This window comes from Xiphias gladius, chromosome 17 (genome assembly GCF_016859285.1).
Source record: "Xiphias gladius isolate SHS-SW01 ecotype Sanya breed wild chromosome 17, ASM1685928v1, whole genome shotgun sequence".
Lineage (NCBI taxonomy): Eukaryota > Metazoa > Chordata > Actinopteri > Istiophoriformes > Xiphiidae > Xiphias > Xiphias gladius.
Genome location: NC_053416.1, coordinates 23261526 through 23286191, shown reverse-complemented (window position 1 = coordinate 23286191; position 24666 = coordinate 23261526). Strand labels below are relative to the sequence as shown.

Below are 24666 nucleotides of genomic sequence, written 5' to 3'. Positions count from 1 at the left end.
CGTCCTTCTCTGCTGCAGTGTTGTAAAGTAGACTGCGTCGCCCACAGAATGCAAACGACAACAGTGCCAGTGGGCGTACTGTGCCCGGCGCCTGGCAGGAGCAAATAGTGGCAGAGGTGATCTGGAATGAGGAGGGGGTAAAAGTGTTGAGTGGGAGCTTCAATTACTCCCTCACATCAAGGAAGAACAAACAAGTATGCCCGTCATAGGGGTCCCCTATTTACTAATTCACTCCTCTGTTACTTTAACACACAATTAATCAATGACAGGAAGGTGTAGTCGGTGCTGTTCATCAGGAGTGTAACGTGAGCCAGGGTGAATTAATACAGTCACTGGGGGGATTACAGCTCACCATGCTCGCTCTCTCTTCCTGGAACAAAAAGGAATTGCCACCGAGACAGGAGCAATTTAAATCGACAACATTGAGTAATGACTCAATTTGCTGCATAGTCTAAACACCACAGTGCAAATGGCATAACTAAATCATTAGAGTGGATGTAGATCTCCAGTTAAGAGTCATTGGATAATATGGCTGCTCTTAGAAACCATGAGTTATGCTCAGACTGTGAAGAATTGGATATAATAAATGGAGCTGCACTGAATACTATAAAGATGGCTTATAACAAACTTGTAGACACTCACAAGCATTTGGATATTGTAATGGATAGGCCTAGCTTTGACAAGAATTTGACAGCCATTATCAAAAATGTTTCAACTGCACTTTTTAAGACCAATAAACAATGTAGATACAGAGTATGCCATGATGTTTTATACATTTAAAAAAAAAAAATCTATTTCCATTGCTCTCTGGTTTGAGAATCTGAGCTTGCCAATAGGAAAAGGTTTGCCAGCCTTTTAGAGTGGTCAGAAAACAACTAACTGACATCTTCAAGAGAAAGCTAAAAAATTCTGGAGTTATTACATTGCACATGCTAGCAGATTTTTACTAACAAAAATGATATCTTTCACAGCTCTCTTTAGCTTTTTATCCATCCTAATCCTTTTGCACTGATTCTAGTTTATATTTGAATTTGTTTTTCTTATGACCAAGTATCTCTAATACTCATTTTCTGATGGGCATCTAAGCTGGTGAATGTTTTTACAGTCCCAGGACAAAAAGACCCAGTGATATTGGTGACACTGTAACCTTTTCTCAATCTGCACCATCAGCCCAAACTTTCAACTTTCAAGTCATCATTCTTAATGTAGACATAATTCTTCCAGCACTGATTCTGCTACAGACAGGAACAAACCTCTCAAATTTAGTGATCGCACCATCAGGCATAACCTCAGCTAGCCTTAGAAAATATATATATTCTGACTATTTCCAGTGAGCACTTTCTTAATTTTTTAAATGTGAAGTACTTGTTCATTGAGTATCAATTGTGTTTCTTTGTAAATTTCTTATTTTTTTTAATATCAATTTCAGTTTTTTTACTTTTGTAAAACTGCAACTGTAACAAAAGTAACAAAAATGAAACCATGAACCTCTCAGCAAATATACTTTGCTATTATACCAAGGGAAGATGTTATAGATGTTGACAGTAAGAGGTATTGATTGTGATAATAGGAACTGAAATTATAAAAAAAAAAGGTAGACAGCAATGCATGGCACAAGACATACAAATACAAGCCCTGTACTTCATACTGTAGATCTGCTAGTCTGTGGTAGGCTTTAAGCAAAAGAAAGCCTTCACCCTCAGCCCTGGCTGTCACAGCAGTCTCATTTAAATGTAATCTAAATCCTAAAAACCCAGAACAGTTCGATTTAGATTTTGCACATCATTAAGTCATTTACAATAAATGCGCAGCTAATTAAGGCTTTCTTATTGTTATTAACATAATGTTTGGTTCTAATTACATTAAATTCTCAACCTAAAGAAAGTCTAATATTTGAATCTCACTGAAACCTGATAAAGGATGATGCACATTTAATAGTATATGAAAAATCACTGTGAATGGCAGGCTTACCTTGTCGTCTTGGTCACTCTCGGTGTCACACTGCAAGAAAAAGAAAGGCAATGCCGAAATTAGGAATATGTCTACATCCTTGTTTTATAACTGTTCCTGCTTGGGCTGTATTCAATTCCAACACATGTGAGTGCCATAATCCAATTTACCTTTGCAAATGGGATATCTTATCAGTTCTTTAATGACAAACTTATCACATACTCATATGCAGTGTCTGAATATCATCAGATCACTTCATTAGCTCGCTACACAATCTCTGGAATGTGAAACAAAGCAAATTTCTCATGAGCAGCCATGCCCTTGTTAACACTGAAAACTACGTGAAATTCAGACGGAGCTGGAATCTCAAAACAGTAACCACCACTAGAATTATAATTCCATGATGTGTGTTCCTGCTTGAGGCTGGGGATGGAGAAATGACAAGAAGAGGAAGGGAACTTTGTAATGGAGGGAGGAAAAAAGTGGTTAGATTTCATTTTTTCTTTCCAATTTCAATTTCAAGGTCCACTTAATTCTTTATCAACTAATTAGTGTAATGCTGGGTGACTGGCGGCCCTCAACGTTGTGCATATGGCTGAGGTGCGGAGAAGCACTGGAGTCGGTAATGAAGAAGGCACTGGGGGGGAATATGGGCAGAGGTTGGCATGGCGCGTGTTTGTGTGTAGGCGGGGGGACTGGGAGTGTAGGGACGGGTTGGTGGGTGTCGATTAAAGTAGGGAGGGAGTGATGGAAGGTGGTGAAATGATTGACAGCATAGGGAGTGAGCGACAGAAGGCTCTGCCATTTTTTCTTACTCTCCTTTTTATTTTCCTTCCATTTCTTGTTTTTTGCTAGTCTAGGGCCCTGCAGAGCTCAAAGGTAGCTGGCTGGGCTCGTTGTTGGTCTGTTTCTCAACTTGGATGGTAAAAAGGGGCTTTGCGAGCTCAGCAGGAGCATAGCATCCAATTTACAGGCCTGTCCCACATGGCCCCAGGGGCCGCCCGCGGCACACTGCCATGATGGTCAGCTCCAGCAGCTCATAAATTATGCAGAGGCAATAAACGCACTGGGCAAACACTCAGACGTTCTCCTGCTCTCCATTTCTCTCTCACTCTCTTTCTCCACCACCCACAACATTCCAACCCCGATTTTAATATAGTGTGGAGAGAGTCAGCAGCCCTATACAACAAACAAGTAAGTAAGTAAGCTGCAGGAATAAGGGTAATGAAAGACAAGTGCAGATTCTGATTACATGTGAATGTCTGTAATACAAAAAGCTGCAAGCTGTGTGCATTTATGGATATCTATTTCCGCTTGTGAATAAATGGGCGTGTCGACCATGTATCACTCTCTCTTGTGGCCTCCCACATAAGACTGACTAATGCAGCAGCAGACAAGATTTGATGAGCAATATTAGCCGTCTCAGTTGCTTTCATATATTCAGGCCTCTCAGAATGTGACAACAGTAATGCAACCAAGAATTCATTAGCTGCTTCTCTGCCTGTGCACACTACGTACCCAAGAACACAGACATGCAAGTGGTTTAAATAATGGACATCATTTTAGTTTTTCCACTGTGTTGTGATCCATAAAAAATGCTACCAGCCTTTCTTTCTTGCTCTCTCTCCTGTCCCTGTTCCCTGACTGTGCAGCCAATTGCTTTGATTGCCAAGATAGAAGCTGGCTGGAATGACTTGCCCTTGCTTGTGAAGCAAATGGAACATGCTAATGGAACTCATCGTATTACCCGATGCAAAAGTGCCATAGCTCATTACTCTAAGATAAAAGGATATCATTGTAGACGGCAAGCAGAATTGACTTTCTGTGCTACGACTTGATGATGATTTAATCAACTGCTCTCTTTCACTTCTCATCCCTGCTCCTGTCGCTTTCACAGGTGCCACTAAACGAAGCACTCACACGGCTGGTGGGGGAGAGAAAAGAAAAGGAATTGCTATCATTAATTTTTTTACCCTAGGAACAGAGGTATGCAAATTTCCCAGAGCGACATAGGATAGAAAAAAGGAAAAACGTAGTAAATTTGAAATACCTTTATAATGAGCCAAGTAAAAAATCCTGAGATCAGGCCTGACAGGCAAAGAGCAGGCAGTTTGAGGTCCTTACAATGCAAATGCCAAAGCTCCCTCGAAATCGCTGCTCAAGTATAGAGCAAAAAGTAACAAATAATAATAAATCTGAAGAGATAAAAACACATCTCAGGCATACAAACTAATCAAAGCTGTCACTCACTGATAAGTGATCATAGTGAACAAATTCGTAACCTCATGCATAAAGCAACCTGAGGCGGGGGAGAAGAATCCCTGCATATCTGGAATTTTTTTAGCCCTTGTATTTCTACTTGCTGTGTCTTACATTAGAAACAGACAGAAAGCTAGAAAGTCTCAGATTTGCACTTGGCAATTGGAAATGTCATGAACAAATGCTAGACCTCATAATTAATACCTGAGGTATGGTATTGTTTTGGAGATAAGCGGGAGCTCAAAAATTCAGCTATTGCTATGATTCTGGATAATATAAATAGGTACTGACGTGAGTATGAATAAACCTGCAGAGCTATGGTTACCTGTAACGTAAAAAGCACTTTATACCAATCCAGGGAGGCCATGTATAATGAAAAGAAATATGTCAGAGGTTTAAAATGACTTACAAAAATGAATACATTATACTGAAGAGAGAAAAAACACAACAACAATGGTGCTATTGAGATCAGTGGCGTTAGCTCTCTGACAGGCTGAGGTAGGAAATAGGTCTCATTTAAAGCAATAGTTATGTACAGTAAGGAAACCATTAGTCCTGGAAGGGGGCTGACAAAGAAAAGTGATACTCTAACCAGACTGCTGCTATTTACACAGGGCCAGCACTATACTGTACAGCTAGACCCTCGTGTTTAGTTTAAGTAACACAGGAATGTCAAACATTAGCTTCAGCTCTAAGAGCTGTTGATGTTGGCCTGTATCCGGAGCACTTCTGATTGCCCTGCTGCTCTCACCCGGGCCTCTCTTTTGGCTGAGTGCTCTTACAAATTTCCCTACACTCTGTCCAAGCAACAAGGCTTTTGTTTATATTGGTCTCAAAGTAGGGGTAAATTATTCTTGTCCTAAATCCTCTCCAACTGAGAGTATTACTGGCCCAATAGAAGGGGAACATAAGGAGCCATGGGCCGAATGCTAAATGATGCAGCTATGCTATTGTCTGTAGCAACAGGGCTCACCAAAGTCTCCTGCCAGAGCTACCCGCAGAAAAATGTCTTTACTAAAGAGGTAACCACATCACACAAGGATGCGTGCAAGGCAAGTATGCCATTTTCCGTTTTCCTACATAACCTTCTAGAACTCCACTGGTCAACAAACACTAACAGATGTTAAGTCCATCAATAAAAAAAAAAAATGACATGCATAAATGATCATTCTGAAAGCAATGTTTAACAGACTTATTATAATTTCTGATCTGCTGTCTCCAGTGTAACAAATTCTCTCTAATCTAGTATTTTCTTAATTGGCAACTTCTTAAGTCTGGATCTGTGATGGATGCGTATTGTCACTCCCACGTGTCTCAGGTTTTGCCAGTTGCTATCCATGACCTTTAAATTAATTATGGTTGATATGGGCTTCATTAAAATGCCCCATCACACAGAGGATGGTGTCTGTTTATCACTCTGAGCCAGGTTGTCCTGGAGGATGGCTGAAAGGGTTAAAGCCCAGGAAAGAAGCCAACTTGCCTGCATGACTGGGAGCTGGAAAGACAGCATGAAGGATGGCAGCCATTGCCAGGGTCAGCTCTGACAGTGCCAATTTGATGTGCTGTCGTCAAGGGCTCCTCATTCCCTCTTCCTAACAGCTCCTTCCTGATATAGCTGGGCAACCTGATGGTTTTCTGATGCAAACAGTCACATGGCAAAATGGTTTTCTCCCCTCCCGCTGCATCCTCCTCCATCTGCTGCTGGGGCCTGGGTGCCGCCGACCGCCTGCCTGTCACAGCGTGTGTGGAAATTAGCTGGGGAGGAGGTGCTCGCTTGTGCTAATTACATTTTAATCATTGGAAATGTGTTGGCAAATCAAGCCTTGATTGCCATCTTGGAGCCCAATGCTCCTCTCTGCAGGTTGGGGATAGGGGTGGGGGGTTTGTGGGGCTAGAATGTGGATGAGCCCAGACTTGCCAAACTGGACACCTCACCCTCCACAGCGGCTTGATATGGCGGCATGCCTGGCCTACTGCTGGGTAGTGGCTGTGCCACATTATTCATGGGGAATAGAGGAAGACCAGGATGGTGAAAAGGGGATCCGTGCCATGCTTATTCTCAAATCCCCCACTCACACCTCCCATACCGTCTCTCTTTCTGTAACTCCCTCTCTCTTTCTCACCCACACATTACACAGTCTGCCAGTCCTGCCACTGTGAATTGAGAAACAACAAATAGAGCCGGGCAGGAGGAGACTGATGAGCTCAGGGTTTGCTACACAGCACCTGCTTTGGCACACAAAGCTGGAGCAGCAGGCCCCGTCACAATACACTCACAAATTAGATTCTTATAAAACAGAAATAAAAAAGAGACTGACTTGGCTACATCATAATTTGACTTTTTCATAAAAAATGGGGATAATCTTAAGGTTGGCAACATGAGCATGGTCGATACATCTTGCTGACTGGAGATGGAGATGTAGTCCAGGTCAATGAACTGCACCAGAAACTAGACCTGAAAAACCAATATTACTGCTATGCTCAATCATCAGTTTCAGGCCGCGCTGTCCCGTGCTGTGAGTTATGATTTTCATGATGATCTGCCCTGGACAGACTTTCTTTTTTAACAGCCTCTTTCCTTAGTCACTGTTAACGCGTGCTATGCTACAGACTGATTCACATGCATAATGAACATTAAACAGTGCCAAACACACGTGCCCAATATGTAGACTGTGCGTTAAGTGACTTTACGCTGGAATGAAACACAAATATACTCTGGGATTACTTTACTTTAAAAATAAGTCCAGCAGACACACATTTCATGAATAGGTATTCATAAAAGACAGTTTTGTAAATACACTTAAAAGTTCAGCGAATGGAAAGAAATTCAACATGACATGCCTGACTGGGGCAGATCTTCAAAATAAGCAGGTTTCTGTGGTGATGACACTGAACATCTAATTTCCACAGCATCTGCTTGATGTCGAACTGTCATATAAAAATATGGTAAGAAAGAGCAGGCCTCAGAAGAAATCACAAGGAAAAGAAAACAGCACAGTATGAGTGTTTGGGACTCGTCACATGAGTCAAAAACGTCTTTCGGCAGCCAAGAATGTTTCGTCAGGGAGGACCAGACCTCTGTCTGGACTAATATAACCAGGTCTGATCCACATGTGCAGCACTGGCCTAATGCAGCAGGCCAACACCTGAATGCAATTTCCCTTCAAATGTAAAACTTTATCCAGAAGATATCCAATTGGACCGCAAACTGCTGGACAGTGGAGCTCAAGGGGGGACGATGGGGGAGAAGGGCAGATAATGAAGCCTTCCATTAAATAATAAGAGCTTTACAGTCTGTGACCTCCAATTTCAATACTCTGGAGCACATTTATGTTTTATTTCACCGGAGTGTGCCCAAATTTTCTGAAAGAATATTTGAGACAATCTTCAAAACCTGACTGTTTTATATTAAATCCAGAGTATTATTAATTCCATATTGTTAAATCTCTAATGATTTGCATTATAATAGCAAGAATACTGTAAACTCAGAGAATTGGCTCTGTAATGTCTGCAAAAGGACACCATGTCAAGGTGTCACCAGAGAAGTGAAAAGGAGTGCTGTCCGAAATGCAGACACACAGACACATTCACACACTTTAAATGCCTGGTATGAAAAGATTTGCTCAGAAGGCCTATGCGAGATATATGTGCATGTTGGTTTGTTGTTGAGTGTGAAGGATGGTAGACCTTTGGACATTTGACTCAACTGAAGATGTGGCAGCGTACAACTGAAGTGATGCTCGACAAAAACAGATGTTGCCGCAGGGTAAACCTCTGTGATGATCAGTGCAATCCACCCGCCAAACACACAACCACACACACACACACACACACACAACCACACACCTGACAAGGACCCGTGTAAGAAGGAAGGAACGGAGAAGTGCAGTGCTTTTCTTAAAAATCCATTTGTTACACAAGCACAAAGTTCAGTATCTCTCCTTCTAGAGTCATCTCTACCGGCTACAGGCGAGGCTCCGGGGTGCCTGGAGGTGGGAAGCACTTACTGGTTATCTGATAGAAATGGAAAGACATAAGACACAAGTGCAGCACACAAGTGTGGGTGCATACACAAACACCTACAGAAATACACCTTGCCTCACCCCAACTCTGTACTCTGTTGCCATAAGCCAACATGGGGACTGAGGCACAAAGCAGATGCTGAATTAATCAAAGATTAATAGAAGGATTTTGAGATAATTATATACATCAAATTGCATTGTTTGTGCAGTTATGGTTACTCCCTTGAGATGAGTCCACTTGGTGTGTATTTTAATTACCCCACATGCTACACATTAACAATGATGTGATTTGGCATCTTCATTACAGCAATCTGGCTACACACAAACAATCAATTTTAGACTATTTGTGGAATGCTCCCAAAGAAGCAGAAGTTCTGCAAAGAGCAAGTGGGCAAGTGTTATGATTGGGGAGTTTTGTGCAGATGAGCAGCTACCCTGTTAAACCTAGTGAAATTTACGATTGCGTATCAAACCTGAATACTTTTTGGTACAGCCTGAAATGTGTCTGTAGAACTGAGCATTGAATACTGTTAAGTACCAAAAACTGGCACTGAATGCTTGCTCAGATTCATACTCTTGTTTGCTTATTCTTTGAACAGTTTGAATTAAATCCATTGAATTAGACTTCATTTAACTTTAGGCAGGACTGGCTTTTTTTTAAATGAAAAAGAAAAAACTTTTTATTTCTCAAAATGAGGTATCAAAAAAGCATGGTTTTAAATCGGTACTGACACTGTGGTATTCCACATTGTATCCTATCAGCTATAGCATCAAAAGATTTCAGATGACACAAATCCCTCGTGAACTGTGATAATATACATGATGGAGCAGTTATATAGAAAATAATCTTTGTCTGTCACCTACAGTATTATTTGTAACATTCATGGATTACATGTAGTTGGATGTATGCTGCAAACCTCTGTTGTCAAGAGATATAAACCTCATCTGCTCCCCTCACCTCCCACTTCCAGCCCTCCCTCTCTCCACACTGACTCATAGCTGAGGGGGGAGAAAAACATCAGGATTAGGTTCTGTGCCTCTAATCACTTAACTCCTCACACCTGATGGCACACTATTAACTTTGACTGTCTCCAGTGACCCCGCGGGTCGTTGCCCATCACATCAAGTTTTTATTAGGGAATTTTCCTCATCATTAGCCATGGCCTGGAATCGAGCCATTAATATTCATACTGGCACACCAAAATGAGGTCCCACTGATTTTCCATCATCCAGACTATCTGCGCAGCTGCCACTGTTAACACTCACCCCAGTGGTGCACATTCGCCATGTATCATTATGGGGCTCCATAAAGCTCTTTCTCTGGGTCTGCCATGATGGGAAGACATAGAGAAGGAGGAGGAGAAGGTTGTGAGGCTTAAAGCCAGCTGACACCCATCTGAGAGAGACTGCCCAGCTCAGCCAACAATCTGCCTGGAAGTATCATGCATGAAGCCAGGCACTGTCAACTCTAACAACCCCTGCAGGCTCTGCCAGGGACACATCTGAGATACGCAGAGTTCCTTCAGTGTTCTCACATTGGAGCACACAGTGTTTATCAGTCTGTAATGGCAGTTAGGAATGCAACACTTTGGAAAGGTCTGAAATCCTGTATGGGATTGCTGACATGTCTAAAGGTCATTGGGGGATCATTCTCTTATTTTCCAATAAATACTGAGTAACCTACATAGCAGATTATAATTTACATAAACAAAGCATAGATAATAATAAATCCTTAAAGTACTACCATATTTTGTCAGGATATTCCAGGAGATGCTCCTTTCTATTCAAAATAACAGGCCTTTAACTTTGCATATGATATCAGAAAGCTAGGAGTCTGAGTAAATGCTTTCCCTGAATCCAAAATGGCTGCTCATGTTTCCACAGATTGCTGCTCATCCTCAAAAGGATCCACCCTGTTCGTGTCTCTGCTTCTATGTTACCAGAGGAGGGCATCTCACATCTCTGCTGCCATGGAGAGCAGGTGCTGAGTCTCTATGCCGTGTGAACACAGGTCTGATAAGGTGCTTCAGAGCAACAATGTCCCAGGCATCTCCTGCAGATAAAACTCCTCTCTCTGGCCCTCTCACCCGAGCTGAGACTAGCTGGTCCCAGTACAGGGGAAGGCCTCCTCTGTGTCAAGAGTGGTAGCAGTGATTAAGTGGCAACACCCTGACAGGCCAAGATAAACTTCCCCGTCTTAGGTCTTACACCGTGCCATGTCCCACAGAAGCATGGTCAACCTCCTCAGTGCTCCTAACTGAAGGAAACATAAAAATTATAGTTGTAAATCAGTTATGTGAGCTCATAGGTTAAAGGCCACACCCTACAGTCATTTATACTTATTGATACAATTTACTCTGACAAGTTACTAAGTTTACATATGATTCTTTTAGTGAAAGCTAGGTGTTGTAAGGTTGGAACTGCTTAGTTACCTGGGTTTCAAAACGGTGTCATAATTTTAAAAACAGATTACATAGTTAACAATTTTCAGTAGAATGAGGACATAAGGTGAGACACCAAAACAGATGCATCCGCTTCAGCAGTGTCTTCCAAATAATTAGAGCTGCAGTGACAAAAACACTGTTATTCTCCTACTATGATTTGCTAGTTGTCACAGTGTACATCTGAGTTGCCTCATTATAGAGAAAGTAGTCAAATAAAAGCCGACACTGCACACTCCTGTCAAGATGCTGTCTACCGCACATGCAAACAAGCAAAGATGAATAAACATTAGTTGTTGTTTAGGGTTGGTCTTTGAGCCGCGAGGCTCACAAAGATCCGCTTTGTACAAAATAAAAATATTTAATTTGAAAGACTGATGCAAGGCAAAATGAAATTAAAAGGAACCCATGCTAACTGCTAAAACAAATTACTCGCAGCGCATTAAATTACATTTGCTCCTCCATCAGCGAGATCAAACGAGCCTAGTTTGACTCTCCTGCGCTAATGATTTCCTGCACTCACCTCCTTTTTCATCCCAGGGGTGTTAATAAACACTCAGTCTGTTTTTTTTGTTTGTTTTGTTTGCTTGTTTGGTTTATTTATACATTTCCCAGTCCTACGTCTCATCTCGCTCCCTCTCTCTCTCTCTCGTCCACTTTGCCCACGCTGGTGGCAGGCTGGGTGAATTAGAGGGATCTAATGTAATCCCAGGGACAGCAGGCTCCTGAAAAACGTGCTCAATTAAAACAGGATGAGCCCAGTGGGAGCGTCCCTGGCGGAGCGTGGGGTGACTGACACGGCCCTTTGGTTGGGATTAATTAGCATGCTAAGTGGTGGAGCATGATAGCAGGCTGAAAGCCATGGACCAGCTATCTAACATTCACCACCTCTCACAATACCAGTAGTACAGTTAGGGTTCCAACTGGTATAGCTCCTATGTGTCCCTCAAAGCTTTAACCTATTTCAAAGGTGTGGACTAAAACTAAAGATGAGGGGACTGAGTCTGTCTGGGGCAGAGCTCACAACACCTTCCATATCTGAACATCTTTTGGTGAGAAAATTCCAAAGAAAATATCTCAACTCTGAGAAGTCTTGTTGTGTCAGACTTTTTTCAGAAATAATTCCGGAGGTTGTCTATCACTATTCAGTAGTAAAAAGCCTGTCAACACGCTAGACTATACCACATTATCACAGGATGACACCTAGATTTTCTGGCTCAACTCATGCTCCACTGAGAGATATCTCCTGTATAGCAGAGTTGGCCAAAAATGACAGTAGTGTTGAGGGTTTTAACATGTGATGCCTTGTTTCGCTGCTTGAAACTATTAACAGTATGCAAACATTAGGTCAAACTGTGAGCGGTGATGTGGGACTTTGATTTCGGGGCTGTGCCCTAACAGAGTTTCCAGACTTGTGTCAAACTTTAATGTTTTGCAGTGTTTCATGTGTTTTCTGTTTGATTGCTGTACAGCAGAAAACCACAGAGCTAAGGCCCCAAGGCTCTATGTTCATGTTGACTGCCCCAGCAGGAGGGTGGACTTCAGAATAAAAGGCTACCCATGGATAAAAGTATTTGCCCACTATTCTGGGACAACCACTGCAATGTGAACAAAACAAAAACCAAACATCTGCATCAAATTCACATCTTTGACTTTGTCAAAGGTTCTTTTATTCTTTAGCTGAGATGATTTCTAACTTCTTTACTGCACTGCCAACACTCGCAAGAATATCTGACTTTACAGTAGTCTTTGCCAAGGTTCTTATTTTTTGAATTTTTTTGTTCTGTTGCAAGGATTTCATGGTCAGTTCCTCAAACAGCTATGCTTAGTGAATTACTAGTTAGGATGCAGAGTATCCTGACAAGAACTCAGCTATCTGCCATAATGTAGACTGTGTTATCGGAGACAATAGAATAGACTCAAATCATCTAAAATCCAAAGAGTTAGGTCACACAGCTTTGTTAGGAGACTGGTGTCTTGTCAGTGACTTAGGGTCAGCTGTCATGTGGTGCACCAGTGTTTTTCTAGGCCCCTGGTTACTGCTACCCTTGTGTGTTGTTATAGTGTCTCTGAATAAGCGATCATGCTCCAATAAAAACTGACCTACCCTTTTACTCCACTCAAGAGCTTTCAAGCCAACTCAGCACACAATATCCCACATAGTTTATGACAACCCTTCTTTGGGCTCTCTTACAGTCCAAAGACACTAGGAAAGAGAGAGAGGGAGGGAAAGAAAGAGAGAAAATCACTTGAATGTTTTGTCAGCCGTAATTACTCTCCAATTATATGGTCAAAATATGGCATTACAGGGCACTTTGTTGTCCAGGCAGCCTTGCTTTGATCTAGTTGTGGCGGAATGTGTTTCGCATTAGATTCCTCTCTATGATCTATGCTTCCTGTCACGACAAGGATAACAGTGAGGTCACCAGAGCAAGTCCCCCCCGCCCCAACTTTTTCCACTCATAGAGTACCTACCTTTTCCAGCATTTCTCACCAACTCAGAAGTTAAAAGGTACCCGCTGGCATTTTTATTATAAACAAACAATATCTAAGTCCATTTAGAATTTCTCCCCAAAATGTGACTGTGTGTATCATTAAGGCTGTAAAATATGTTGAAAGAATTTCCAGTCTTGTTAATGTTTTGAGCTCTGTGTTACTTATACTGTGATCTTCTTCTCCTCTATTACTGGAAGACTGCTACTTTTTATTTTTACCTATTGTTACTGTTGTCTGTAATCAGCAGAAACTGCAAGATTGTGTTCATTAAATCACAGCCCTACAGCGCTACTAGTGGTCAAAAGCTCCCTAGTAACAAAGTATATTTTCAGTGAGAGTGCAGGTTATGTTAAACATGATATTATCTCTGTTGAGAACGTGTGGTTTGCCTCAGTGGTGTGAAGTTGATGGACCGTTCATCACTTGAACACACAGCCAAGGTCAGAGACTGTTGCCCTGGAGCATTATAGCTGGCATAATATGTTAACACCGACTGTTCAAGGAAAATTACAATGACTTTGAATGTGCTCATTTTCACCCAACACATTCTCTCTTGAGTTAGCAGAGCTCTGAAACAATCCACTTATCAAAGACACCCATGTGGATAAAGAAAAACATTTCACTACACCGTGTCTGAGCTGAGCAGAGCTTGCCAGTTTTTTGCTGGTCATCTGCTGAGGGCCAGTGAGAGCTCGTCCTGGGGGATATCAATGGCATCCCAGGCCGGGCATGGCATGTACTCTCTTCCAGGACCCCCCCCAGGCCCTGCTTCATGCTGGCCTATGCTGCGGCCATGACCATCTGTGCTGCCTCCCATTGGTAAGTTGGCAAACGAGGCTGCACAAGCAGCCTTTCCCTGATTTGGGCATTTGGCCCGGGGGTTGGAGGAGGAGGAGGGTGGCTGTGGTGCGGTGAGGGATGCTCCCTGGTGTTTCAGAGAGCCACTCCATAACACTTTCCTCATGAGCGCTCCTCCGGAGGGCTGCTGGAACGTCTCGGAGCCATCTGGGGAGAAGTGGAGCGTGGCAGGGAGCAGCTGGACGCTTACAGCTGCTATTTAAGCCCTGGCAGCAGAGCTCCATATCAGTCAGTCAGCAGGAAATGCAAGGAGCACAGCAGTGCAGAACCTAGCAGAGGAGAGGCCACAACACAGAGCTCCTGCTCCACATTTCAGACATGAGCTTGTGCTGTACTTTTTTCACTAAATGCCACAGCATTGTAAAATGCAGAAAAAAGGAGCAAAAAATTCTGAAATTCGAATACTGCAGCACATTGAAAAGTACAGATTCTGTCCGGTCCAATGGCAGAATCAGCAGCAGAAATATCAGGTATAAATCATCTTAGACAGGATGATTTGTTTCCCAAAACTGTTTTGGTAGATTATTATTAGTATTTCCAATTAAAGTTACATGTAAAACATAAAACTAAATTTTTTTTAAATAGAAAAAACATTGAACATTTGCAGAACTTAGAAATAAAATTAGGCAGGTTTTGCTGCGTATAATACAGTTAGGTCCATAAGTATTTAGAGAGTGACACAACTTTCATAATTTTGCCTCTGTACACCACCACAATGGATATGAAATGAAGCCATCAAAATGTGATTGAGATGTAGACTTTCAGTTTTAATTCAAGAGGTTTAACAAAAATATGACATTAACTGTTTAGGAATCACAGCCATTTTTGTACATAGTCCCTCATTTTCCGATTCTCAAAAGTAATTGGACATTTCACAACTGACCAGTTTCACACCAATGCACACGAAAAAGGTCTAGAAGACCACAGAAGACAACTGAAGTGGATGATCGTAGAAATCTTTCTTTGGTGAAGAAGAACACCTCACAAAATCTAGCCAGGTCAAGAACACTCTCAAGGAGGTAGGCGTATTATTGACAAAGTCTACAAACAAGAGATTTCTTCATGAATGAAAGGTGCAAACCAATGGTAAACTCAAGAAAGGCCAAATTAGACTTTACACCTAAAAAAGCCCGCCCAGTTCTGGACCAGGATTCTTTGGAAAGATGAAACCAAGATTAACTTGTACCAGAAGGATGGGAAGAGAAGAGTATGGAGAAGGAAAGGAATGGCTCATGATCTAAACCATACCACATTATCTGTCAAACATGGTGGAGGCAGTTCTACAGCATGGGCCTGTATGGCTGCCAGTGTAACTGGGTCACTGGTGTTTATTGATGATGTGACTGCTGATACAAGTAGCAGGATGAATTTTGAAGAGTATAGGGCTATACTGTCTTCTCAGATTAAGCCAATGCTGCCAAACTGATGAATGACGCTACTTCACAGTACAGATGGATAATGACCCAAAACACACTGTGAAAGCAACCAAAGAGCTTCTCAAGGCAAAGACATGGACCAACTGGGCATGCTTATCACTTACTGAAGACAAAACTGAGGGCAGAAAGACCCAAAAAAAAGCAGCAACTGAAGGCAGCTGCAGTAAAGCATCTCAAGGTACGAAGCTCAGCATTTGGTGATGTCCATGGGTTCCAGACTTCAGGCAATCGTTTGTTGCAAAGGATTTTCATCCAAGTATTAAAAATAATCCTTATCTTTATAATTATGCTGGTTTGTCCAATTACTTTTGAGCCTCTGAAAATGAGGGACTATGTATAAAAATGGCTGTAATTCCTTAACGGTTAATAAGATATTTTTGAATTCAAGCTGAATTAAAGATGAAAGTCCACACTTCAATCACTTTGTTTCAAAACCATTGTGGTTGTGTACAGAGGCAAAAATAGGATTATTGTGTCACTGTGCAAATACTAACTGTATATACTGTAGTATACAGTAAAACATTCTGGGGGTTAGATATCTTAAGGGATATGTATTGTATATAAACTTGTGTGAAGAGGAGAATGCAAGTACAGAGCCAGGAACATATCATGTTTGTGGAGCAGTGAGATGTTATCTCTGGGCAAAGACAAGTGTGAACAGGGTCTAGTCAAATGAAGTGAGGTAGGTCACATTACGCTCTGGGACTCTGCCTCAGCTTACAGCAGCACTTTACTAAAAGTAAACACTCAAGTAGTTTAATGAAAACAAATAAAAACCAGTGGAGCTTGATGACTGACAGACTTCCTCCAACATATTCCGTATGTTTAAATGTACTCTGATAATTCACTTATGCTCAGAGTAAGGCAATGCTTTTTTGCTGCAACTACAGGCACTGTAACCATGTTAATTCAGTGCCCTTAAGGTTCAAATCAGACTAAGCATGCTTTGATTAAAATGTCCTGGATTGGACTCATTGAGATTTTTGTGGCATGTTTACACCTCATACGGATATCTTTTAGATAGTCTTTTATTACTTTTTAGTTTCTTCAGAATTTTCATTTTCTAATGGCATTTTTGATTTTTATCTTATTTTGGGGCACAAGTAATATTTTGTGCTGTACAGTTACTACGTATTCAGTAATAGATGTAGTCATTGAAACTTTACTGGGGAAATCGGGTCATCTCAAATCATGGCCCTAATATGAATATTCACTCTAATCAAATTATGTGTGAGCATGTAAACATACTGATGATAAATTTGCAGTGTAATCTGCAAGTCAATGACATATATTGTCAGACAGTTACATAGTATGTTTTGGATACCTATTTTATAACATGTTTGTTTGAACACAATATAATGCTCTGAACAAAAGCATGAGTAATATTTTGAAAATAGATTATTTTTGAAATACCAGCACTTGTCGCTACAGTGTTCACTCTTTTGAAATATGCCTGACAACATCTAGAGAGACTTGCAGGCACAAGATGTCAGTCAGAGAGACAGGCAAAAAAATATGCCCTAACAATCAACAAAAAAAGAATCGGATTCTCAGCAAATGTCGATTGGCCACCGGAGACTGCATGGGAGGTTTTCTCACAAAGCTCTACAACTCTTGATTCTCGTGTGGATCCCACAAGCTTAAACCCCCATGTGAAGCTATGGGAAAAACTGCTTGTCAGGAGAACATTAATTAAAGTGTTAAAGGTACAAGAAGTATTGACTTCCTCTCTTCTACAACCTCCCCAACCACTAGCACTACCCCCGAGGTAAAGTCTTCTACTAGCCGAGGCCCGGGAGCTAACTGGAAAAAAAGCCCCACTAAGACCAATTAAGGCCTTCACTACGAGACTGAAAGGAAGACAAATGGAGGCAGAAGGCCCGATTACAAGAAACCTTTGTACAAATGTAAAGCAATTAGAGTGGTCTCAGGGGCCAGACAGTGCGGTACCTGTGAGTCATGGATCCTACAGCCAGTCGAAAGTCGGAACAATCCCTCTTTTCTGTTTAGGGCCCCAGTCAGCCTGTGCATTAGTGTCATATATCAGCCGATAGGCCTGGTATTGGTTTCTCTAGTTCAGGGAAGCGCAGTAGTCTGCCAGAGAGGACCACTCCACCCTCCATTATCCGTCTGTTGGGAGAACAGGGGCTCTATTATCCATTCAGGCGGGGCCTTTTCGATAAAACAAAGGTAGATAGGAAGTGTGGAAGCTCTCAGGTGTCTCCTTCCACCAGGGGAAGTTTGTCAGAGAGGTCATTCTGATAAAAGCTGGGGTTGATTATACTGCACAGCACCACCGATTACCAGTCAGAGCACATTTAACCAGGACGGCACTATGACCTCTACATCACAATGGAGTGGCAGCAAATCCACATCAACGTAGCTTCACTCTGATGACCATCAGTGTAAAAATCTATGTATATATAACAACAATGGTTTTAGCAAGAAGTCAAATTCTTCATTGTTAAGTAGGTTTCTTTGCTTAATAACCATTGTCTTCATTTTACAAAAATTCACATTTTTCAATGAATGCAATATGAAGTCTTTCTAGTTTTCATACAATCTGTTGCAGTGTTTCTCTAGCTGTTTGCATTTGCATTTGCATTTGTCAGCAGATAGGGTCAGAATCTGCAGAGAGTAACAAATTGATTTCTAACGGAAATTTATGTTCAGTGGTCTGATCTACAATTAACTAAAGTAAAAACCCTCCTCATGACCTGAGATTATGAAATAATTTTGACAAATGGAGGGCTGGTCCATAATGACCTTTTTCCCTTCCTCCACAACGAGCCTAGCTTCAGCCCTCATTATTTATGGGTGCCTTTAAAGAGCAGGTATCCGAGAATGAATGTGCAGCTGTCAGTGTGTGTAATGGGGCTAATAATGGTGTCCTGTGCGCCACATAATGAACCCCACCCCCGTCGAAATGCTATCTCCTCTTCTCTGCTGGTTTTGACTAGCAGCAGATTCTTCAGCAGAGTGTCCTGCTGTAAAATCCCCAGTCTGCAAGTGGCAGTGTGGTCCATATAAACTCAAGAGGCAGAGTCGTGGCTAGTAAAGACATCTTTGGGAAATGACGTTTGAGCTGTTTCAGCTATTTGTTTGCACCCTCATTTGCAGATACTTAACACTTAACATCAAACTAACACAAGTAGATTCTCTGTCTGCAAAATGTTATTTTTAAAAGTGATTTACAAGGACTGTAAAGAGACTACTTTGTCTAATTTAACTATATTGTAATTTTAACGACATAAAAACAGGTCTGGGAAAACCTGGCTGTCATTAAGTGCAAATCCCATAAATGCGACTATATACAACATAATAAAATATATGTGTGACTGCTTGGAATTGCCAGTGCAGTAAATCTGCACAGCAGTGCATAGCTTGATTTGGGAGCTGAAGAAAACCATTTGACTTCACAGTTCAAACTTGATGAAGTCCCTGGATGCTGCCTGTTAAAGACTTAAGCAGATGGCCAAATACTTGGCCCAAGAAAAGAGCTGCTCTGAATATTTTTTGGCAAATCTACAGGCATATGGCAAAAGTTCATGCCAAATACTCCATTTAACAAAAACAGTCCAGCCTGCAGGAAAGCAAAAGCATATTAGGAACAAAATAATAAGAGACAGAAAAATGATAGAATGACAGAAAGATGTTAAAATGCCAGAAATATGATACTGTTCGGTCTATACAGATCTAATTTACTGTGGGCCAACCCAGCTCTTCTCAGTCTTAAATAATCACTGTCATAATAACACTGAGTGGAGGGGATAAACAGGGTTCTGCTTTAGATCAGGATAGAATCTACAGCTCCAAGGGGCCAAGTGAGGGAGAAAATACTCTCTGCACTCTGGGAAAACCAGACTACCCTGGATTGGCCAGTGCTCACATCCTTTTGTCTGCAGCCAAAAGATTAGGTGCAAGGACAGTTTGCGGTGAGGATACACATTAAAGATCTGAAGAGATCACTGGTGGGATTTGGTATCAATAAAGACACAGATAGCAGAAGACTAAAATCCACAAGGCAAAAAAATCAAATAAAAAGCTCATATCCTGTGTAACCCCACCCAGTATAACAGTTAGGCATCAACTGTACGACGCTCAATTCAGTTGTCTAACAGTCTGTATAAATAAGAAAGTCATGTGGACTTCAAAAAAAAAAAAAAAAAAAAAAAACACATTGAGGAAAATGGAGGAACTGAGAGCTTGGAGCTCAGTAACCACTGGAAGACAATGGATGATTGGCAGTAGACGCAACATTAGAGGGAGGAATCTCTCTCTCAAGGGCTTGACAGGCAGAGAGAGATTATCAATCATTCTGCTACAGAAGGTGCTTCCAACAATGCAGGCCTCAATCACTTCCTTTTGTTCTACTTGTGGTCCTGCTCCATTGTGTTACCCAACACACATTTGTTTTGATCTGGGACAACAGGCTCAAACATCACAGCACTGTCAACGCAATATCCCCTTTTTCTTCTCCTATTCATATAAGACCTTGAAAATGCAAAAATATGAGCTTTATCAAAAACTGATTGGCATTCTTTGAAATCCTGTTATAAAGATATACTTTGTTTTAAATGTGAATTATTGGTTGTTGAATGGATTCAGTATAACAGGAAACTGCGACCTGTCTCTTGTTTTAATTATCCTTTAATATAAGGAAGAAAATCACTGCCTGTAACATGTACTTGCCGCTAAATATACAGTATTGTATTGGTAGAGATGTAAAAAACCACCTTTAAATAATAAAATCAGACAAATGCTGCCTTTTCTTCACAAAAAAGCTTATAAAATAGCAACAGTACCTGAAGAAAAAAAATGTCTATGAAGCTGACATGAAAGTGAGGCCAAGGACGTTGTATCCCAAGCGTTAGATTGCTTTCACATCAGATGATTAGCCTCATCCATGCTAATTACAGTGAATGGAAACTAATTAAGAGGAACTACGTGTCAGCTAATGAGGATTTGCGGCTGTGTCCATCTTATAACATCATTTGCACTGCACTACCCGCCAGCAACTTCTACTCTTCTTTAAAACATCTTCTCTAAATCAGAGAGCCACAGACCCCTTTTATATTCAAATCAAGCAGCTGAAACCAGCATTTGTGTGTCAGTAACAAACTAGCAATAATAGGATGAGCAATTAAAACCTTGGTGGAACGTCTATTATGACAACTATGCAGAGACGCGTTTTTATTGAAATCAAGAGAGCACTGAATCTAAGCACTGTGTTTGGTTACAGATAGTTCCCTTCTGCAAAGTCTACTTTTAGTTCTCCTGCTTCTCTCTGTGGTATGTCCTTATATGCTGCATACTGCTGGCATGAAGCTAATAGGCAGCACTAGCAAGTTAAGGTAACTCTTGCAAAACCACGCCAATTACCACAGTAGTGGCAGTAGCAGTGGTTCTTCCTGCCAGGTTTGCTTCCACCTGACAAGGTCTGAAGATGGGAGTGGGAGGTCGTCCAGGGCAGGACCCCTGACTCTAAACTGCTGAGCTGTTAGCTCTGGTTCCATCTGGCCAGAGTGGGGCTTTTCTCATGCAGGCAGAGAGGAATGTAATTAGGCAAAGAAGACATTGCTACTGCTACCTACTCAGCATCAGTCAAGATGGAAAGCTAGGGACCTCTTCCAGAAACTACTGTCCAACTGACTTGACTGACAAGGCTGTAAACAATACAAGACTACTCTTTTGACTGTACTTAGTGTAGGACCCCTACAAACACTGAGAATTAAAATTGGCTTGTCCAAGTGACAGCTTATGGCCTCAGTTTTTAGTGGTTATGACTAAATAAACCACAGGTGCTGATGAAGTCCTTGAAATATGGTGTCATCATAAAGCTAGCTTATTAGCTATGCTAATATAAAGCTACAGCTTGACAAATTCCCTCTTCTAGATTAATCCCTATCTAATACCATTAATCTGAAAGCAAGCATGCTGTTCCTCTTCAGCCAGAGCCAGTCCTTGATGTTTTCATTACAACAGCAATTGCTTAGCCAGCTGCAGGTTTAATTCCCAGGTATTTACTGCCTCATCTCGGTTGTCTCTGTGTAGGTGGCAAACAACTCATCAAATTCTCTTTGCATTTTGAATAAATGAAAGGGGATTGTTGATGTCAATCATGAGGCAGCAGTGAGCTAAGAATGCAGTACATTAGGTCACAGAGGATTGTTTAAACACACATCCCGTATATACACGCTCACACAAAAACACATGTACCTAAGCTTTGCCTGGCTTCACAAGAGAGCTCAGGCTTATAATTAGCCACACGAACTGCAATCAGAGCCCACTGACAATACTTCTCCGATGGCTTGTTTTCCTAACCTCAGCAAGACCTCAGGCAAAGGTCCACTTACCCCATCAGAACCAGCCCACTGTTGAAATCAAAACACTGAAATCGCTCCATTCCACTGCAGCGCCACTGATTAAATGTGCAGAGTGTGGAGTGCAATTTGCTAAATTACAAGTATTTTGCACATGTAAATATAGTTTAATTACAGCAATTAAAGAAGATTATGGGAGATTGGCAGATGGGGAATGTAATGTTGTTTTAATTAGAGTTTGAATGCACTGTAACACAAACAGAATGTTAACCCCTCAGAACAAAATTGGCTGTTAGGCCCTGACAAATTGTATCCTGATGCAGCTTTCTCAAAGCTTATAATCACCTGCAGCTACAATGTATGCATAACAGAAAAAAGAGAGACTAGGAATAACAAAGACAGATAAAATTTTTGCTGGGAGATGGAAAAAGTGAGAGGCACCGAAGAGCATGATGCAGACACAATGAAAAACAGATGTAACGTTTCTTGACCATGCTGTTGTAGGAGTAGCAAGCTGAATTAGGATGACATGTTAAAATATTTTGACAACACTTAATATGACATTAAAGGCAATTAAATCAGATTTAGACCCTAAGATCAATCACAGAAAATTAGAAACAGCTCATGTGCTTGGATACGAAGAATCTCAGAAATTAAGACTAACAAAAGGTCTTGGATCAACATCAAAGCTTAGCCAAGAAAAAGAATGAACTAAGCTGACATGGAGTAAAAGAAATCCTGCACCGCAAATAAAAGGATACAAGGATCAAAAGACTTTGCTGAAATGACCATAGATTACAAAGGTGGGCCATTGTAATGCTGTTTATAGTAAACCCCACATCCAGTTATTAAAGTAAGAGCAATGTGAACTTACAGAGAAAACACATGCTCAACTCAATCACCATACACACATCAGGTGACTGTGGTGAATGTTTGTGTATCTCACTCTAAGGGATTCTGGGGCCATGTACCCTGGATCGAGAAAAATCCTCTCTCAGGATCTATATAGCTGTGTTGCAACATTTAATACATTCCAGTCAATAGCCCATTAGAAATTCTAATTGAAAGTTCAATGACCTTACTTTAGGGCTTGCAATAAAGATTGCCTTTGGAAAGCCATTTAAAGGCTTAATCTCTTTATCATGCAGTATTTGGAAACCTAACTTTGTTCTTGTTGGGCAGATCAATTGCATTCATTTACAAAATGGGGGAAAATGTCACCCTTCATCCTCTAAATCTTGGCTGGGTTAAGGAGGTGCATTAAAAAGAGTCACCACTGCTTTCCCCCTATTTCAGTAGAAATAGGTGTCATAGGAGACTTGACCTACAAATTTTAATTACCACATGAAATATTCAGCCTCTGAGATGAATTGCAACAACCAGAGAGCAAGCAAGGTCTGGCTCTTTCAGTTAACCCTTTCAGGGCCAACTCCACATACACACACATGAACATGCACACACAGATATAATGTGGTCGTAAAAAAGTATCCACATGGATGTACCAAGAAGCTGTAAATAGTAAAAGTGATACTAGCCAGTACTACGCATCATCTTTGGAAAAACTGAACTTTGGTGGAATTTCTTGTTTTAATTGTTGCTCTTGCATTAAAACAGGTTATTCAGCAGGTTTTAAACTTAACAAAGTCGAGCAAAGTTGAAGTACTGTGCATTACAACAATACAGAAGCTGAGTTTTTGCTTTCAAAAAACAACATGGGGTCTATTGTCAATGTATGCAGTACATTGACAAAGTTGAAAAACCGAGTTGTCTTATTTTGTTCTTCTATCCAAATATCATTAATGTTCATTTGATCACTAAACCACACACTGAACAAGAACAAACAAAATTGCAATGAGTAGCTTGTTTGGTAAAAAAAACTCCACTTCCGGCCTGTACCACACTGGTTGCTATGGTAATAGCTATGCTTGCACCCTCTTTACATGAGACAAAAATGAGAAAGAGGAGCATGCCGTATGTATGGTGGTTATCATCTATTTATTGAATGACTTCTCTTTAAAGACAGAGAATGTTTGTTTGCATGACAGTTGTAAGGTGCTCTGTAATGCAACTCTGAAAACAATTGGAAATCCAATACAGTGGATTTTCAAGTATTGTTGCATAAGTGAAGGTCATGGGTTCAATTGCAAAGATAATGTGCACATCCATGTTGATGTGTCCTTGAGTGAGACTCAGCAATCTGAAATAACAGTATATTCAGGCTCTTTTACAATTACACTAATAATCTGTGCTTGAAACTTTGGAGGAAAGCTTTTTTGTTGTTTCACTTCATTCACATAGAAAATGAGATGTACCACTTGTACTGAGAGCAAAAATAATAATTAGTGGCATACTGCATGCTTTCCTCATCAACCTGAATCTTTTAGATATCTATACTATTTCAGCGTATATTACAGCCTATAAAGAGTGTAAATTGACTGCTATAAACTATTATTGCAAGTTTGTCTGATCTGTTGGAAGTCATACACTCACGCAGTTTCAAAAAATCCATTAGAAACAGCTCACAGAGACGTCACACTGACAAATATAATTCATCATTTTAAATGAGAGAGCTATGGTAATTTTTCCTATTATGATGTTACCACACTGCTAATTATTACATTTCTAGCAGAATTTTTTTTAAATTTTTTTCATTTTGCTGTACTTGTATGTTCCTCTGATGGCAGGAAAACAACAGCTGGCTAGACATATCTACAGGATGTTTACCCACAGCGAAGTTAGTTGACACTAACCCAGGATGTGTTCCTATAGACCCAGAACAGTTTCATTTAGGTTAAGTGAATTTGACAGTGAATTCCAACTTGGACACTCACTATGAGTATGCTAGATGGAGTTGACCCTACTCCAGTGCAAAAAAACATGG

At 40.9% G+C, this 24666-nt stretch overlaps 1 protein-coding gene across 1 annotated transcript in view; it reads right to left on the bottom strand.

Annotated features, from left to right (window-relative positions):
• auts2a (activator of transcription and developmental regulator AUTS2 a) overlaps positions 1-24666 on the bottom strand; it is a 327408-nt gene that overhangs the window by 102700 nt on the left and 200042 nt on the right. Inside the window, exon 5 of the mRNA XM_040150804.1 lies at positions 1972-2001. Coding sequence (XP_040006738.1) covers positions 1972-2001 — 30 coding nt within the window. The remainder of the gene's footprint in view (positions 1-1971; positions 2002-24666) is intronic.